A 19,136-nucleotide genomic window follows, 5' to 3' on the forward strand; every position below is an offset into this window, starting at 1 on the left:
AGTCTAAGAGGAACATTTATCATCCCCTCTGCGCCACAAAGTCGCAAACTGCGTGCAAAATCTTGTGACCTGTTAGTACCATATCTATAGTATGTTGTAAACTATAGATATGGTAGATTTCCAGTTGCATTTTATTGCCGGTGAGATAAGGCATTTACACAAGCTGACACAAATCTTGACGTAGTAAGTACATATGTAAACCGTTGGACTTCTCCATTCTTGTGTGAGTACTGGCCAAGAGTAAGGGTTGGTCCAGAGTTGCCATGCAGATATCCATAGTCATGGAACATATGGCTAATGCTGTGGCTTCCACACCCTTACAGGCTTCTTCTAGACTAGCCTTAAATGCAATAAAATCTGCAGATTGACACATAGTTTATGGGAAATGATTAATTAAAACTTGTAATTTAATTATTTAAATGTCTGCTTTGTCTGAGTTCATTTGTACAGGGGGCCGTCTCTGTATACTCACATGTTTTAGACTGCTAGATTGTCTGCCAGATCATTGCTAATGAGCGTCTGTATGACTGCTCGTTAGTGATGATCTGGCAGTGTAATACTTAGATTTACACGCCCCTTGGAAGAAGCTGCGTGGCGAAACGCGCGTCGGGGAGTCGCTGGTGGCAGCACCGCTTGCGGTATATATTTCCTTTCTATTATGTACTCTTGTCGGCCTGCAGTCTTATGCATTGCATTTATGTCATTCTATGGCTTTCCTGAATTATTTATAGACATATGACTGGGGTTTTGGGAGTGTACAGTATTATTTTAGGGATAATGTACCGCATGTGAGTGTTCCCACCACGTGTTGTTAGCGTGGGGTCCTTTATAACCGCATTGACGTTGTGTATATTTAGGTAATTTTGCTCATAAATAAAGTTTGTTGATTTTCTATGAATTAGTGGTGCGTTCGGTTATATTGGTGTTGTGTGGCTCATGTTCCACGCACTTTTTCCATACTCTTATGAGTATAGGTGTATTATTAGTGTAATACTGCCACTGATTACCCGGTGAACGAGCAAACTGTCATTCCTCGGGCAATCCTAATCTTTCCACAGGTTTAAAAATCATTGTTTGCCATGGGCAGATCTTGCTGTTTAATCATGATCTGCTGCGGGCAAACAATGATTCAGTATGGGGATGAGCGATATATTAATGATCGCTGCTCCCTATACTGAGGAGGACACCACTGCATGTAATACTGTAGCAGCGTTCTCCTCCGCTAGCGAGCAGGCGATTGCTGGGAAGGAACGCTTCCCTCCCTACAATTGCCTGTATAATGTGCTGGACCGCAAGTCACTTTCTGTATACATTCCTATGAGACTCTCAATGTGAGTGTCATAGAAATGTATAGAGACTTCTGGTACAGCCAGGAACACTGTAAGCGAGTCGGAGTGCCGATCACGTTGTGCAGAAGGGGCAGATAAAGGTTCCAGCAAAAACAATTATTTACCCCGCCATCTTACTATCCGGAAGGTGTTCTTTGGGAGTCCCTTATAGAGGTCTGCAGCTCTTCTGTATTTTCTATATTGAGAGTAGGTTTTCTTGTGAATTTGATGTATTTTGACTACTCTGTTCCATTGTAATGTACAGTTTCTATTGACCCATGTACATTTTATTCTGCTTGTTTGCAGGAAGAAAATGACTGCGGTTATGCTTGCTGCTTGTGAAGGTCACACAAAAGTAGTTACACAACTGGTTGCCCATGGTGCGGATATAAATGCACAGGATGAGAATGGCTTTACAGTAAGATGAGCTTTTATTTACTTCACTATAGGCAATCTTTATGTAGAACTCTGGATATGCCCGTGATCAGGAGTGCGATTATGGGAATGAAGGCCCTCTCTGCTCCACAGCTTCTTCGACTTTTCCAGGCACAATAGGAGTCATAAAATAGTCACAAAGAACATTTTTGCCACTATTGTATCACCCTTTCGACAAAACACCAAGTGTCACAGTTTGGCGGGATGGGGGCTGTGCTGGAGCAAAAAAGTAAACTAAAAACTACAGCTACCAGCTGCTCGCATTGTCTTTCTGACAGGCGCATGGACTGATGGACTGCCATATATGTGCCTAAATTATGAGGAGGAAGCATAAATTAGCTATGTAATACAGCAGCGCAGTCAAAGCTCCACTCCATTGATGTGAAATAGCTGCTGTACCAGGCACAGTGACATATGAGTAGCGTTGTGTCTGGTCTGAGCACTGCAGCACTTTTAGGTTTTACAGGTACCAAGGCCCCGTTAATTTTGTTGACTGTTGGAGTTTCCCATTGGTCATAGTCCCACCGATAGGGCCAGGCATAGATGGTCATAGTCCCACCGATAGGGCCAGGCATAGATGGTTATAGTCCCACCGATAGGGCCAGGCATAGATGGTCATAGTCCCACCGATGGGGCCAGGCATAGATGGTCATAGTCCCACCGATGGGGCCAGGCATAGATGTTCATAGTCCCACCGATAGGGCCAGGCATAGATGGTCATAGTCCCACCGATAGGGCCAGGCATAGATGGTCATAGTCCCACCGATAGGGCCAGGCATAGATGGTCATAGTCCCACCGATAGGGCCAGGCATAGATGGGCATAGTCTTCCCGATAGGGCCAGGCATAGATGGTCATAGTCTTCCCGATAGGGCCAGGCATAGAAGAGCTAGTCTGCCCCTTTGGTTTTAATACTAGCCGGGTCTTGACACTCAGTCTAAATAAATAAAAAAAATCATATTTTGGGTCCACGTCTGATCTGCATTTTTGTGGATCACTTGCAGACCCTTTAATTTCTGTGAGTCCACAAAAAATGTGGACAGTGCAGGGATATCATCTGTGTGCTGTCCGCATCCTTCTGGCCTTTCTGCAAATTATAGAACATGTCCTATTCTTCTCCATTTTGCGGACAAGAATAAGCATTTGCAGCATGCATATGGCCGGTATGTCGATTTTGTGGATTCTCTATTTTTGGACCACAAAATGGATACGGTCGTGTGCTGAGGTTTAAATAGCATCTTTTCTTACAGCTTCTTAGGGTTGTCGCTAGGGATGAGCGGATTTCATATTTTGAAGCTCGTGTGCAGGTTTGTGTTGTGGCATTTACTGAATTGCGTTATGGATTCCGTTACCAGGGACCATAACGCAATTCTATGACTGAATGCCGTAGAGGCTTTCTGTCATAATAAAAGTCTATGGCCTGCATAACTGATCCGTCCGGTTTACGTTATGCTGGAGTCCTCTCCTGCAGCCCATAGACTTCTATTTTGACGGAATGCCTCTAAAGGCATTCCGTCATAGAATTGCGTTATGGTCCCTGGTAACGGAATCCATAACGCAATTCAGTAAATGCCACAACACAAACCTGCACACGAACTTCAAAATATGAAATTCGCTTATCCCTAGTTGTCACGATACCAAAATTTTGATTCGATTTCGATACCATAAAAAAGTATTGCGATACTCAATACTATTTGATACCACACGAAAAAAATAAAACACTAAAAAAGCCGCGTACATTTTGCATTTTATGGAATGTCCCGCCCATAATATTATTTTTTGGGGGGACAAGGTGACAAAAAAAAATGGCAAATTTTTTATTTTATTTTTTTGTTACAGTATTTTAATAGTTTGGACTTTTTCGGACGTGGTAATATGTTTATTTTCTTTATTGTTTCTATATGTAAAATTGGGAAAGGGGATGATTTAAACTTTTAATATTTTGGTGTTTTTTAAAGCCATCAGAATAATAAAGGTTTATGCTTGCCATCCTGAACCCCCTCTGTGCCAATCACTGGCTTCATTGTTCTGGGTATATACGGGCATGTCTCTGCTGCAGCTAAAAACTTTCACCAAGGCTGCATTGATGGGAGAACAGGAGTGGTAGCGCAGTACCGGAAGGGGCTCAGGGAGGTAAGTATAACATAAACCGTATTATTCTGAAAGCACCCCTTCCTTTTGGATAAAAATTAATACATTGGACAACCGCTTACAAAAAATCTGTTCCGGAACAGCCTGCCGGATCTCTCTCCATTCTGGCATCGACGTCCGGCCCCATACACTATAATGGGTACCATCGGAGATCCAGTCGCAACCCAGAAAATATGTTGAACGCAGCGTTTTCTGTCTGGCTGGTTCTCGGCATGTTTGCCAGGTTGCAGCCGCATGTCCACCAGTCCCCATTACAGTGAATGGAGCCAGTGGTAGTCAGTTAACGTCCAGCAGTGCCTGATCCAGACATCTCCGGTCTGGATCATGCACAGATATCTATATTCCCCATTATGGCTGGTGCTGGAGGGACACAAGGTGTCATACAGTTGTGTATAAAGCCTCATCCTTAAGGGATTAGGACATACGTGTATCCGTGTGATGTCCATTATGGTTAGCTCTAGGGTTACTCTCTCAAGGGCTCGTTTGTCAGCGTTAGTACCAATGCCACTTTGTTGCAATGAATTGTGGTTGCTTATTTAGAAGTGCTCATTAGAGATGAGCGAATTTCAGGTTATGAAGTTCGTTCACGCTTCGTATGTTGGTAAAAGCAGAATTGCAATATGGATTCCGTTACCACATACCCTAACGCAATTGCTTAACGGGATGCCTTTAGAGGCATTCTGTTATTCATTCCGTTATAATAAAGTCTATGGGCTGCAAAACAGATCCGTCCCGTTTCCGTTATGCAGGGGAGTCCTCCTTATGCATTCCGTCATAGAATTACGTTATGGTCCGCGGTAACAGAATCCATAACGCAGTTCTGCTTTTACCATGAAATTCGCTCATCTGTAGTGCTCATGATCTGGCGTACAATGAGGCATTCATTACCTTCCTTATGTTGACCTTATGTTGCTAAGGTATGTGTCGTAAATCTGAGAAATGTCTGCTCTTGAACCTGGTGCCTGTAGTTGACACTGCTTTTTAAGATGAATGACGCACATTAATATAAAGCTCTTATCAGACCTGCCATACAGTAAATGACTTTTCTGACGATCTGTGAAATATGGAAGCTCTTTGTTTCCTGTCTGCAATGAATTGGCGCATACAGCCCCATGTCATAGATTGTTAATCACTGCACCCTTCTATGCAAATATTGCCGACAGTTTAGTATTTAGTGGGAATGGACTGAGGCTAATGTTTCTCATATTTTAAGGTTTTTTGGAGACCTATAGTTACCAGTTCACAGAACTCCCAGTAAAAGTCTCCCCTTGGACACTGATGTAGTCAAATTTACAGTACATTGCTTATGTGTCCAAATTTTCACTTGTAGCTTGAACTTTAAGAGGACTTGTCACCTCTCCGGACATGACTGTTTTAGTAATTATTTGCATTCCCCAAGTAATAACTATTCTGGAACATCTATTCTTATAACTTATGAATTGCTAGAAGTTTGCAATGAAGTTCCAGATGAGTGTTACCAGTTGGGGTGTGTGTCCCTTCACAGTCTGACACTAGCAGCACTGATTGGATAGTGTCAGAGTGTACAGGGTAACACCCATCTGGACCTTTATTGCAAACTGCTATTAACTCATTTATAACTTCTAGAAGAATTAATAAAGGAATCGCATAACATATAGCCATGTCCCTGAATAGTCATTACGTGGAGAATGCAAGTAGTTACTTCAACAGACATGTCAGGAGAGGTGATGGGTCCTCTTACAAATGGTTGTTTGAAACCTGCAGTAAAGGCAGGCAATGGTATAGAGCAGGGATGGCCAACCTGCGGCTTTCCATCTGTTGCAAAACTACAACTCCCAGCATGCCCAGACAGCCTACAGCAGGGCATGGTGGGAATTGTAGTTTTAAAACAGCTGGAGAGCCGCAGGTTCGCCAGCCCTGGTATAGAGCTATGATGGCTAACCTCTGGCACTCCAGCTGTGGTAAAACTACAACTCCCAAGATGCACACTTACTAATGAATGGAGCATGCTGGGAGTTGTAGTTTCACCAGAAGTTAGCCATCTGGTATAGAATAACAAAAGAAGCATTTTTCTTTGATTCCCCCACTGCTTCAGTGGTGCCCACCCCCCACTTTGGCTGAGGTAGTGACGTCATGTTGACACCATGTAACCACTGCAGCTGAAAGGCGGGACTTCCACTCATCATAAAGTGATGGCATATGCTGACAATCTACCATCACTTTATAAAATGAGAATATCCCTTTTAAGGGTCCATTCACACGTCCGCAAAATGGGTGCGGACCCATTCATTTTCAATGGGGCCGCAAAAGATGCTGTCCACTTCCGCTCCGCGGCCCCGCATACAAGTAGAACATGTCTTATTCTTGTCCGCAGCCACGGACAAGAAAAGGCTTTTCGGAACGCACATGGCCAGTATCCGTGTTTTGCGGATCCCCAATTTGCGGACAGAGAAACAGTTGCGGACGTGTGAATGGACCCTAATTTAGCCTGTGGTGGGACTGTAGTAGTAGTAAGCACCTGCCATTGGGTTCCCCACACAATACAGCTCTTTACTGTAGGGCACAGCAGTGGGACATCTGCAGTACCCCGGATAGGTGCACTACAAATTAACAGCTTGTCGTTGTTTCTTATGGCTAACATTCCATGTTCCTATTTAATAAATGTCCTCCTTACTAAGTATTGTATTTATGCAACTGTAACTTATATTGCGCTAGCAGAAGGACCCGGCTTCGCACAGGTATATTTCATCTATTTCATTTAATGTTTGTGTGTGTTGTTAAGATATCGACAGTATCCCCCATAACAGTGACATCTACAGCGCCCCCCACAGTGCCCCACCTCCTTAAAATGGGACCTCCACAGCAGCCCACCCCCTTAACTTTGACATTCACAGCAGCCTGCCCCTTTAACAGTGACCTCTACTGTACTCTGCTGCCTTAAGTGACCTCACAGTACCCCGCTGCCTTAAGTGACCTCACAGTACCCCGCTGCCTTAAGTGACCTCACAGTACCCCGCTGCCTTAAGTGACCTCACAGTACCCCGCTGCCTTAAGTGACCTCACAGTACCCCGCTGCCTTAGCAGTGACCTCACAGTACCCCGCTGCCTTAGCAGTGACCTCACAGTACCCCGCTGCCTTAGCAGTGACCTCACAGTACCCCGCTGCCTTAGCAGTGACCTCACAGTACCCCGCTGCCTTAGCAGTGACCTCACAGTACCCCGCTGCCTTAGCAGTGACCTCACAGTACCCCGCTGCCTTAGCAGTGACCTCACAGTACCCCGCTGCCCCTTTAATAGTGGCCTCACAGTACCCCGCTGCCCCTTTTAATAGTGGCCTCACAGTACCCCGCTGCCCCTTTTAATAGTGGCCTCACAGTACCCCGCTGCCCCTTTTAATAGTGGCCTCACAGTACCCCGCTGCCCCTTTTGATAGTGGCCTCACAGTACCCCGCTGCCCCTTTTGATAGTGGCCTCACAGTACCCCGCTGCCCCTTTTAATAGTGGCCTCACAGTACCCCGCTGCCCCTTTTAATAGTGGCCTCACAGTACCCCGCTGCCCCTTTTAATAGTGGCCTCACAGTACCCCGCTGCCCCTTTTAATAGTGGCCTCACAGTACCCCGCTGCCCCTTTTAATAGTGGCCTCACAGTACCCCGCTGCCCCTTTTAATAGTGGCCTCACAGTACCCCGCTGCCCCTTTTAATAGTGGCCTCACAGTACCCCGCTGCCCCTTTTAATAGTGGCCTCACAGTACCCCGCTGCCCGTTTAACCACTTCAACCCCGCTAGCTGAAACCCACTTAATGACCAGGCCACTTTTTACACTTCTGCACTACACTACTTTCACCGTTTATTGCTCGGTCATGCAACTTACCACCCAAATGAATTTTACCTCCTTTTCTTCTCACTAATAGAGCTTTCATTTGGTGGTATTTCATTGCTGCTGACATTTTTACTTTTTTTGTTATTAATCGAAATTTAACGATTTTTTTGCAAAAAAATGAAATTTTTCACTTTCAGCTGTAAAATTTTGCAAAAAAAAACGACATTCATATATAAATTTTTCGCTAAATTTATTGTTCTACATGTCTTTGATTAAAAACAAATGTTTGGTCAAAAAAAAAATGGTTTGGGTAAAAGTTATAGCGTTTAGAAACTATATGGTACAAAAATGTGAATTTCCGCTTTTTGAAGCAGCTCTGACTTTCTGAGCACCTGTCATGTTTCCTGAGGTTCTACAATGCCCAGACAGTAGAAAACCCCCACAAATGACCCCATTTCGGAAAGTAGACACCCTAAGGTATTCGCTGATTGGCATAATGAGTTCATAGAACTTTTTATTTTTTGTCACAAGTTAGCAGAAAATGATGTTTTTTTTTTTTTTCCTTACAAAGTCTCATATTCCACTAACTTGCGACAAAAAATTCTAGGAACTTGCCATGCCCCTCATGGAATACCTTGGGGTGTCTTCTTTCCAAAATGGGGTCACTTGTGGCGTAGTTATACTGTCCTGGCAATTTAGGGGCCCATATGTGTGAGAAGTAGTTTGCAATCAAAATCTGTAAAAAATGACCGGTGAAATCCGAAAGGTGCACTTTGGAATGTGGGTCCCTTTGCCCACCTAGGCTGCAAAAAAGTGTCACACATCTGGTATCGCCGTACTCAGGAGAAGTTGGGGAATGTGTTTTGGGGTGTCATTTTACATATACCCATGCTGGGTGAGAGAAATATCTTGGCAAAAGACAACTTTTCCAATTTTTTAATACAAAGTTGGCATTTGACCAAGATATTTATCTCACCCAGCATGGGTATATGTAAAATGACACCCCAAAACACATTCCCCAACTTCTCCTGAGTATGGCGATACCAGATGTGTGACACTTTTTTGCAGCCAAGGTGGGCAAAGGGGCACATATTCCAAAGTGCACCTTTCGGATTTCGCAGGCCATTTTTTACACATTTTGATTGCAAAGTACTTCTCACACATTTGGGCCCCTAAATTGCCAGGGCAGTATAACTACGCCACAAGTGACCCCATTTTGGAAAGAAGACACCCCAAGGTATTCCGTGAGGGGCATGGGGAGTTCCTAGAATTTTTAATTTTTTGTCACAAGTTAGTGTAATATGAGACTTTGTTAGAAAAAAAAATCATCATTTTCCGCTAACTTGAGACAAAAAAAATTCTAGGAACTCGCCATGCCCCTCACGGAATACCTTGGGGTGTTTTCTTTCCAAAATGGGGTCACTTGTGGGGTAGATATACTGCCCTGGCATTCTAGGGGCCCTAATGTGTAAAAAAATGACCTGTAAAATCCTAAAGGTGCTCTTTGGAATGTGTGCCCCTTAGCCCACCTAGGCGGCAAAAAAGTGTCACACGTGGTATCGCCGTACTCAGGAGAAGTTGGGGAATGTGTTTTGGGGTGTAATTTTTCATATACCCATGCTGGGTGAGATAAATATCTTGGCAAAAGACAACTTTTCCCATTTCCAAGTACGGCAATACCAGATGTGTGACACTTTTTTGCAGCCTAGGTGGGCAAAGGGGCACACATTCCAAAGTGCACCTTTCGGATTTCACCGGTCATTTTTTACAGATTTTGATTGCAAACTACTTCTCACACATATGGGCCCCTAAATTGCCAGGACAGTATAACTACGCCACAAGTGACCCCATTTTGGAAAGAAGACACCCCAAGGTATTCCGTGAGGGGCATGGGGAGTTCCTAGAATTTTTAATTTTTTGTCACAAGTTAGTGTAATATGAGACTTTGTTAGAAAAAAAAATCATCATTTTCCGCTAACTTGAGACAAAAAAAATTCTAGGAACTCGCCATGCCCCTCACGGAATACCTTGGGGTGTCTTCTTTCCAAAATGGGGTCACTTGTGGCGTAGTTATACTGTCCTGGCAATTTAGGGGCCCATATGTGTGAGAAGTAGTTTGCAATCAAAATCTGTAAAAAATGACCGGTGAAATCCGAAAGGTGCACTTTGGAATGTGTGCCCCTTTGCCCACCTAGGCTGCAAAAAAGTGTCACACATCTGGTATCGCCGTACTCAGGAGAAGTTGGGGAATGTGTTTTGGGGTGTAATTTTTCATATACCCATGCTGGGTGAGATAAATATCTTGGCAAAAGACAACTTTTCCCATTTCCAAGTACGGCAATACCAGATGTGTGACACTTTTTTGCAGCCTAGGTGGGCAAAGGGGCACACATTCCAAAGAGCACCTTTCGGATTTCACCGGTCATTTTTTACACATTTTGATTGCAAACTACTTCTCACGCATATGGGCCCCTAAAATGCCAGGGCAGTATAACTACCCCGCAAGTGACCCCATTTTAGAAAGAAGACACCTCAGGGTATTCCGTGAGGGGCATGGCGAGTTCCTAGAATTTTTTGTCACAAGTTAGTGGAATATGAGACTTTGTAAGAAAAAGATTAAATAAAAAATAAATCATCATTTTCCGCTAACTTGTGACAAAAAATAAAAAGTTCTATGAACTCACTATGCCCATCAGTGAATACCTTAGGCTGGGTTCACACTTGAGCGTTTTACAGCGCATTCAAACGCGCTGTAAAACGCTCAACACCTGAAAACCAATGCTTCCCTATGGCCCTGGTTCACACTTGAGCGTTTTACAGCGCGTTCAAACGCGATGAAAAACGCCCTACGCTCAAAAAAGTTCTTGAGCTTCTTTGGGGCGTTTTGACGCGCGTTTGTGGCCATAGGACACTGCAGTCAATCACACAAACGCGCGTCAAACGCGCAGTTTACTATTGCAAAAAACCGCGCGTAAAAACGTGCGACAAAAACGCGCGTTAAACGCGCATATAAAATGCGCTCAAGTGTGAACCCAGCCTAAGGGTGTCTACTTTCCGAAATGGGGTCATTTGTGGGGTGTTTGTACTGTCTGGGCATTGTAGAACCTCAGGAAACATGACAGGTGCTCAGAAAGTCAGAGCTGTTTCAAAAAGCGGAAATTCAAATTTTTGTACCATAGTTTGTAAACGCTATAACTTTTACCCAAACCATTTTTTTTTTTTTTTAATCAAAGAACAATAAATTTAGCGAAAAATTTATATATGGCTGTCGGTTTTCTTTGCAAAATTTTACAACTGAAAGTGAAAAATTTCATTTTTTTGCAAAAAAATCGTTAAATTTCGATTTAATAACAAAAAAAGTAAAAATGTCAGCAGCAATGAAATACCACCAAATGAAAGCTCTATTAGTGAGAAGAAAAAGAGGTAAAATTCATTTGGGTGGTAAGTTGCATGACCAAGCAATAAACGGTGAAAGTAGTGTAGTGCAGAAGTGTAAAAAGTGGCCTGGTCATTAAGGGGGTTTCAGCTAGGGGGGTTGAAGTGGTTAATAGTGGCCTCCACAGTACCCCGCTGCCCCTTTAATAGTGGCCTCCACAGTACCCCGCTGCCCCTTCAATAGTGGCCTCCACAGTACCCCGTATCGTTAACTGATTTCCACAGAGCTCCATTACCTTAAAATTTGACCTCCACAGAGCTCCGTTACCTTAAAATTTGACCTCCACAACACCCCGCCCCCTTAACACTGACCTCCATAGCAGACTGTCCCATTAACGGAGACCTCCACAGCGCCCGCCCTTTTATTAGTGGCCTCCACAGTACCCGATCTCCTTAACAGTTATTTCCACAACACTGCGCCCCCTTAACAGTGGCCTCTACAGCACTCCGCTCCCTTAACAGTGTCATCCACAGCGCCCTGCCCCTTTAACCGCTACAGGACCGCCGTACGCAGGATTGTGTCCTGGCGACGGCCCTGCTCTTCTGGGTGGACGCATATACGCGTCCTCCCGCGATAGCCGAGATTTCCTGTGAACACGCGCACACAGGCGCACGCGTTCACAGGAACGGAAGGTAAGCGAGTGGATCTCCAGCCTGCCAGCGGCGATCGTTCGCTGGCAGGCTGGAGATGCGATTTTTTTTAACCCCTAACAGGTATATTAGATGCTGTTTTGATAACAGCGTCTAATATTCCTGCTACCTGGTCCTCTGGTGGTCCCTTTTGCTTGGATCGACCACCAGAGGACACAGGCAGCTCAGTAAAGTAGCACCAAACACCACTACACTACACCCCCCCTGTCACTTATTAACCCTTTATGAACCACTGATCACCCCTGATCACCCCATACAGACTCCCTGATCACCCCCCTGTCATTGATCACCCCCCTGTAAGGATCCATTCAGACGTCCGTATGATTTTTACGGATCCACGGATACATGGATCGGATCCGCAAAACACATACGGACGTCTGAATGGAGCCTTACAGGGGGGTGATCAGGGAGTCTATATGGGTGATCACCCCCCTGTCATTGATCACCCCCCTGTAAGGCTCCATTCAGACATTTGTTTGGCCCAAGTTAGCGGAAATATATATATATTTTTTATTTATTTTTTCTTACAAAGTCTCATATTCCACTAAGGCTCCTTTCACACCTGCGTTCAGGTGTCCGCTCGTGAGCTCCGTTTGAAGGGGCTCACAAGCGGCCCTGAACGCATCCGTCTGGCCCTAATGCATTCTCAGTGGAGGCGGATCCACTGAGAATGCATCCGCCTGCCAGCGCTCAGCCTCCGCTCCGCTCAGTGAGCAGACACCTGAACGCTGCAAGCAGCGTTCGGGTGTCCGTCTGGCCGTGCGGAGGCGAGCGGATCCGTTCTGACTTATAATGGAAGTCAATGGGGTCGGATCTGCTTGAAGATGACACCATATGGCTCAATCTTCAAGCGGATCCGTCCCCCATTGACTTTCAATGTAAAGTCTGAGCGGATCCGCTCAGGCTACTTTCACACTTAGAAAATTTTTCTAAGTTATAATGCAGACGGATCCGTTCTGAACGGAGCCACCGTCTGCATTAATATGAGCGGATCCGTTCAGAACGGATCCGATCGAACGCTAGTGTGAAAGTAGCCTAACTTGTGTCAAAAAATAAAATCTCACATGAACTCACCATACCCCTCACGGAATCCAAATGCGTAAAATTTTTTAGACATTTATATTCCAGACTTCTTCTCACGCTTTAGGGCCTCTAAAATGCCAAGGCAGTATAAATACCCCACGTGTGACCCCATTTCAGAAAGAAGACACCCCAAGGTATTCCGTGAGGGGCATATTGAGTCCATGAAAGATTGAAATTTTTGTCCCAAGTTAGCGGAAAGGGAGACTTTGTGAGAAAATACAAAAAAAATCAATTTCCGCTAACTTGTGCCCAAAAAAATATAATTCTATGAACTCGCTATGCCCCTCATTGAATACCTTGGGGTGTCTTCTTTCCAAAATGGGGTCACATGTGGGGTATTTATACTGCCCTGGATTTTTAGGGGCCCGAAAGCGTAAGAAGAAGTCTGGGATCCAAATGTCTAAAAATGCCCTCCTAAAAGGAATTTGGGCCGCTTTACGCATTTAGGCTGGAAAAGTGTCACACGTGGTATCGCCGTACTCAGGAGAAGTTGGGGAATGTGTTTTGGGGTGTCATTTTACATATACCCATGCTGGGTGAGATAAATATCTTGGTCAAATGCCAACTTTGTATAAAAAAATGGGAAAAGTTGTCTTTTGCCAAGATATTTCTCTCACCCAGCATGGGTATATGTAAAATGACACCCCAAAACACATTCCCCAACTTCTCCTGAGTACGGCGATACCAGATGTGTGACACTTTTTTGCAGCCTAGGTGGGCAAAGGGCACACATTCCAAAGTGCACCTTTCGGATTTCACCGGTCATTTTTTACAGATTTTGATTTCAAACTACTTCGCACACATTAGGGCCCCTAGAATGCCAGGGCAGTATAACTACCCCACAAGTGACCCCATTTTGGAAAGAAGACACCTCAGGGTATTCCGTGAGGGGCATGGCGAGTTCCTAGAATTTTTTATTTTTTGTCAGAAGTTAGTGGAATATGAGACTTTGTAAGAAAAAAATAAAATAAAAAATAAATCATCATTTTCCGCTAACTTGTGACAAAAAATAAAAAGTTCTATGAACTCACTATGCCCATCAGTGAATACCTTAGGGTTTCTATTTCCGAAATGGGGTCATTTGTGGGTTTTTTTTTACTGTCTGGGTATTGTAGAACCTCAGGAAACATGACAGGTGCTCATAAAGTCAGAGCTGTTTAAAAAAGCGGAAATTCACATTTCTCGCCCAGTTTCCTTGGGGGACACAGAAGACCTTGGGTATAGCTCATCTCCATAGGAGGCGTGACACTAAGTGAAGACTGTTAAGCCCCTCCTCCACAGCTATACCCTCAGCCTGGAGAGAGAGACTGCCAGTTTTTGCTTAGTGTCCAAGGAGGCAAGACACTCCCTGCTCTGCAGGGCTCTTTTCTCCTTGTTTAAATTTTTGATTTTTACTTTTTTCTTTTCTTTTTGTTCCAGAACATCAGGGACAACAGAGTCGCACTAGACCTCTCTGTTTCTCCCGGGGTTGAGCTGCGCCAGTGCCGGTCATCCGCACTGCTGCCTCCCCCACAGAAGGCAAGGTGGACCAGGGCAGCCCAGCTCCCCTGCATCCCGCCAGCGCAAGGGTCGCCCGCACGCCAAGTCCCTCTTCCAGCGTCCTGCCACTACGGTGCCAGTAGCTGAAGGGGCGACCCTGCTGGAGTGGACCGAGGGTGAAGACGGCTGTGGTAAGAGAGTGGCTTCTCCAGCCCTACGTCCCCCACCCCCCACCCAATGGTCTCCTGCGTGCCTGACCCCCCCATACTGGGCCTCTGGACCCTTCCCCTGCTGGACCTAAGCTGGCCCCTGGGGTGCCGCAGTGCGGCAATCTGCTCCCTGCCTTTTTTTCCTGGCCTTCATAGGACCAGGATACGGCGATGCAGCTAGTGGCGGTCGGCCGTCGCCTGCCTTCTCCTCACGGGCATCCCGTCTCTGGGTCACGTCCCCATCTCGCCTGATCACATTGGGCCTTACCGGAGTGTGCAGGACGCTGCAGTGGAGTAAGGCCTCCCCTCCGGCCAGCACTAATATTCCGGTGCGGCCGGGCGCCGCGAAAATTAGGCTCCGCGGCCAGCAAGCCGCCATTCCGGCCCCTGTCTCGTCCGGTGGCGGGGTGGGCTCCCGCGGCCGGCAAAACGTCATTCCGGCCCCTGTCTCGTCCGGCGGCGGGGTGGGCTCCCGCGGCCGGAAAACGCCATTCCGGGTCCCGGTCTCGTCCGGCGGCGGGGTGGGCTCCCGCGGCCGGAAAACGCCATTCCAGGTCCCTGTCTTGTCCGGCGGCGGGGTGGGCTCCCGCGGCCGGAAAACGCCATTCCAGGTCCCTGTCTCTTCCGGCCGGCGTGGGCTCCTGCGGCCGGCATTGGGCTTGACTATGCCCCAGCGGGTGCCGGTCGGCGGGGCTCCGCAAATTTGGTCCCATGCTTCGCGGCCTGCTGGGCCGCATTTCCAACCGACCCGCGGGGTGGGCTCCCGCGGCCGGTCTAAAGCGGCAGGTCGCTGCAGCATTCCGCCTCAGGTCCCGGCGGTATAACGGGCCGGGCGCCGCAATTTAGCCTCCGGCTTCGCGGCCTACTAGGCCGCAATATTCCGGTCTCTGGTGGAGGGGGCGGGAACTTCTCCGGGCGCGAATTTTTCCCGCCTGGAGGTTCCTCCGCCCCCAGGGGATCGCACGCCGCCCTCCAGGCCGGATTCCTGTTAACCCTTTGGGTACAGGCCGGTCCCCAAAAAATGGGTCTGTTTAGTTGGCCCCCTTTTTTCTCCTGCCTCTCAGGTGCCCCTATATGGTGGCTCCCCTTTAGCCTCAGAGGCTGTGTTTCAATAAATAAATAAATAAAAAAATAAAAAAATATATATGAATTAAATAATAATAGATCATGATTTCTATTAGACTGCGCAGGACGCTGCAGCCTCATCAGTAATGCTGCATGTCGGCATGACCTCTTTCCACGGGCGGCATGGTGTTGCGCTCCCAGCCTGCGTCGCTGCTAGGGCATTTTCCCCTTTTAGGCGGTTTTCTTGCCTCTTCCAGGTACGGCGCTGGCCAAGTGCGTTCGGCCCTTCTGTAGGCAGCATTCATCGTCTCTCCAGTTATGGTGCCTGCCATGTGCATTCCCCCCCCTCCTAGGCGGGCTACTGCACTCTCCCTGACTGGCCATGTGCATGACCCCCTTCTTAGGCGGAATACTGCATCTTCACCAGATACGGTGCTGGCCATGTGCACGACCCCCTTCCATAAGCGGAACGCTGCACTCTCTGGTTTTGCTGCCGGCCATGTGCGTGACCCCCTTCCGTGGGCGGAACGCAGCACTCACTGGATTCGCTGCCGGCCGTGTGCGTGAGCCGGCCATGTGCGTGACCCCCCTTCCTGGGCGGAACGCAGCACTCTCACTGGATCTGTTGCCGATCATGTGCATGACCCCCTTTTTTAGGCGGAATACTGCACTCTCACCGGATACGGTACTGGCTATGTGCACGACCCCCTTCTATAGGCGGAAGGCTGCACTCTCACTGATGTGCTATGTTGTACTTAGGTACTATGTTGTTATGCTGCACTCTCACTGGTTTCGCTGCCGGCCATTTCTTAGGCGGTATGCTGCACTCTCATTGGATTCCCTGCCGGCCTTGGGTATGCCTCCTTCCCTCAGGCAGCTTACATACATCCCTCTGTCTGTGGTTGTTTCCTCGCAGGTACGTCACTGACCATGTGCGTGTAGCCAATACATGGCAGGGTGCTTGCACTCTCGCTGGATCCGCTGTCGGCCATATGCATGACCCCTCTTCCGTGGCGGTGTACGCACTCTTGCTGGATTCGCTGCCAGCCAGGGGCTTGCCTTCCTTCCTCAGGCGACATGCCCACATTCTTAGTGACTGTGTTTGTATCTCGCCAGTACGTTGCTGGCCATGTGTATGACTCCCATGCATGGCGGTGTGCTCGCACTCTCCCTGGATGAGATGCTGGCCATGTGCTTTACCCCCCTTTTTTTCTGGGCGGCATGCTACACTCTCACCGGATACATTGCTGGCCATGTGAATGGCCCTCTAACAGGGGTGGAACGCTTGCACTTCCATTGGATACGGTGCTGGCCTTGTGCGTGACCACCTCTCATTTCAAGGGCAGAATTTGGCACGCTCATGAGATTCACGGCTGTCCTTATATGGCTGTGCTGGACTTGTACATGTCCCCCTTCGTTGGCAGAGTAGTTGCACTCTCGCTGAGTTCAGTGTTGGTGCATTGTGGCACACTCACTTAATGCTGGGATACCCTGTGCATGTTCCCCTTTCGCTAGGTGGACCTCCTGCGTTCCTGCTGGTTTATAGGGTATGTCCTGCTTCTCTGAAGTAGGTACGGCCTTAGGCATCACTTCCTTTTGGGACGGGCCTTTGCACTCTTACCGACTGCTGTTGACCTGGTACATTTCCCCCTTTCGGGGTGGACTGGTTGCGTTCCATCGCATGCTATGCTAGGTTTGTGCATAACTCCCTTTCAGGTTGCACTTGCAATTCCGTACATGCTGTGGCACTCTGGGGCGGGCCTTCCCGCTGCTTACGGGGCTGCTCGTACGTATGCCTCACCTGCTTCCTGCGGCATACCTTTATTTCTTGGGATGCGATGCTTGCCGCAAGCCTTGCACTCGTCCCTAAGGAGTTCATTCTGTCCTCCTGACCGAACAGGTTCTATTGCTCTCTGCTGCACCGAGCTGGGTGGTGCTCATTTATTTCGTTGGCTTTTCATTCCAGGGAGTGTTCGTGGGTCCTAGATGCATGCCCATTCGTCCTTCTGCGGCATTGCTTCCCTGCGCTGGTGGTCACATGGTCGAGAGTGCTGTTGTCTGCAGCGCCTCTCGAATTCTTCGTTGGCTCTGGCAGGACTGCGGTTCCCTTGCCTGCTGCAATTTCCTCCTCTTCGGATGCAGTGTGGTATGAGTCCTTCCTCTTGGCGCCTCTACGCTTCTGTCTGATCTGCTACCAGGTTCGGGCTGCTCTTCTCGGGAAGGTCACCCGACTTCTCTTGGATGCTCGATTACCCGGGTCCGGAGGACCTCCGCCTTGGGTTCTTCACGGTATTCGCCTTCTGCGAGGCGGTGGACCGGGCGTCTCACAGTATAGTGGGTTCTGCTTTGAGCTGTCCTATGGCTTCCCTGTTGCCCACTCCTCCTCCTTTCGGTGGGAGGGTGTTATGCCGGCCTCTGTCTCGACTGCCTTATCTCGCCGGCCTTGTTTGGCTCCCGCTCGGTACAGATCGCTCCAATGTGGCTTCCCGCCTGTCTTCAGAGGCTGTTCTTCGTTGTCCTCCCTTCTGGGGAGAGCATGGTTGTTCATGTGGGTGGTTCCGGTGTTCCTTTTGGCCTCGTACTGTCTCCCTTGTTCACACTGGCTGTATTAGCTGTGTGCCTATTTACCGAGTCTACCGCGTTCTGTTCTCTCGCTGAGTGCAGATTGCGTGGCCCATTCTAAGACGATGGTCCTGCTGTAGACTTACCTTCTCGATAACTTGGGGGGACTACCTTTTCATTCCAGATTCTCCTGATCTCCCACACCGGGACGGTACGACGTGGTTACGTCAGCATGGATTTTAGCCTGTCTTCTCCTGGCATCTGGCGGATCGTTTGGGTTCTTTCCATCTGTCCTTCTGCTTCCCCATTCGGGTGGATACGGGATAACGTTGTTCGAGGGCCGATGGGGCTATTTTTGTCAACCCTTCTGCCTGTGCTGCTGGTCTGCGCCTGATCACATTGGGTTTTCGCCCGCTTGCCAGGCGACTCTAGCGGGTTCGCTACTGTCCACTCCTGGCAGTGTTTCGTCCAGGATCTGTCGTAGGGCTTAGGTTTTTTTGTCTGGGGTTCTGTGGGAAGCTGTGCATTCCCCACTCTGAATTTCTCTCCCCATGGTTCGGTCTTTTACTTGAGGTGTCAAGTGTCGGCGCTGTTCTTCCTCTTCCAGCGTTCTCGGCCCCCTGGGCCTGCCAAGACCTTCTTCCTCGGAGTGGCTCTTTGGTTCCTCTGTGCTGTCCTTCGGTATCGCCCTGGGGACTTTATACTGAGCTCTCGGTGCTCCAATCTTGTCCTTGGAGCCGTTACAGAAGTTCTCTCTACCCCTTCTGTCTTGTACGGTTGTGTTCCGTATCAGTCGTGTCTCTGACGGGTGCCGGAATGGTCCTTTTTTTGTTCCAAGCCTTCTGTCTTTTCCAGGACAGGGCTGTTCTACGTTCAGTTTCTTCCTTCCTTCCTTCTGAAGGTGGTGTTTGCCTTTCGCTTCAACACTTCACCTGTTTG

General features: G+C 47.8%; 1 protein-coding gene across 1 annotated transcript in view; it reads left to right on the forward strand.

Annotated features, from left to right (window-relative positions):
• Positions 1–19,136, forward strand: part of ASZ1 (ankyrin repeat, SAM and basic leucine zipper domain containing 1) — a 122,627-nt gene that overhangs the window by 66,181 nt on the left and 37,310 nt on the right. Inside the window, exon 5 of the mRNA XM_044277193.1 lies at positions 1,635–1,746. Coding sequence (XP_044133128.1) covers positions 1,635–1,746 — 112 coding nt within the window. The remainder of the gene's footprint in view (positions 1–1,634; positions 1,747–19,136) is intronic.

This window comes from Bufo gargarizans, chromosome 2, assembly GCF_014858855.1.
Source record: "Bufo gargarizans isolate SCDJY-AF-19 chromosome 2, ASM1485885v1, whole genome shotgun sequence".
NCBI classification, from domain to species: Eukaryota; Metazoa; Chordata; class Amphibia; order Anura; family Bufonidae; genus Bufo; species Bufo gargarizans.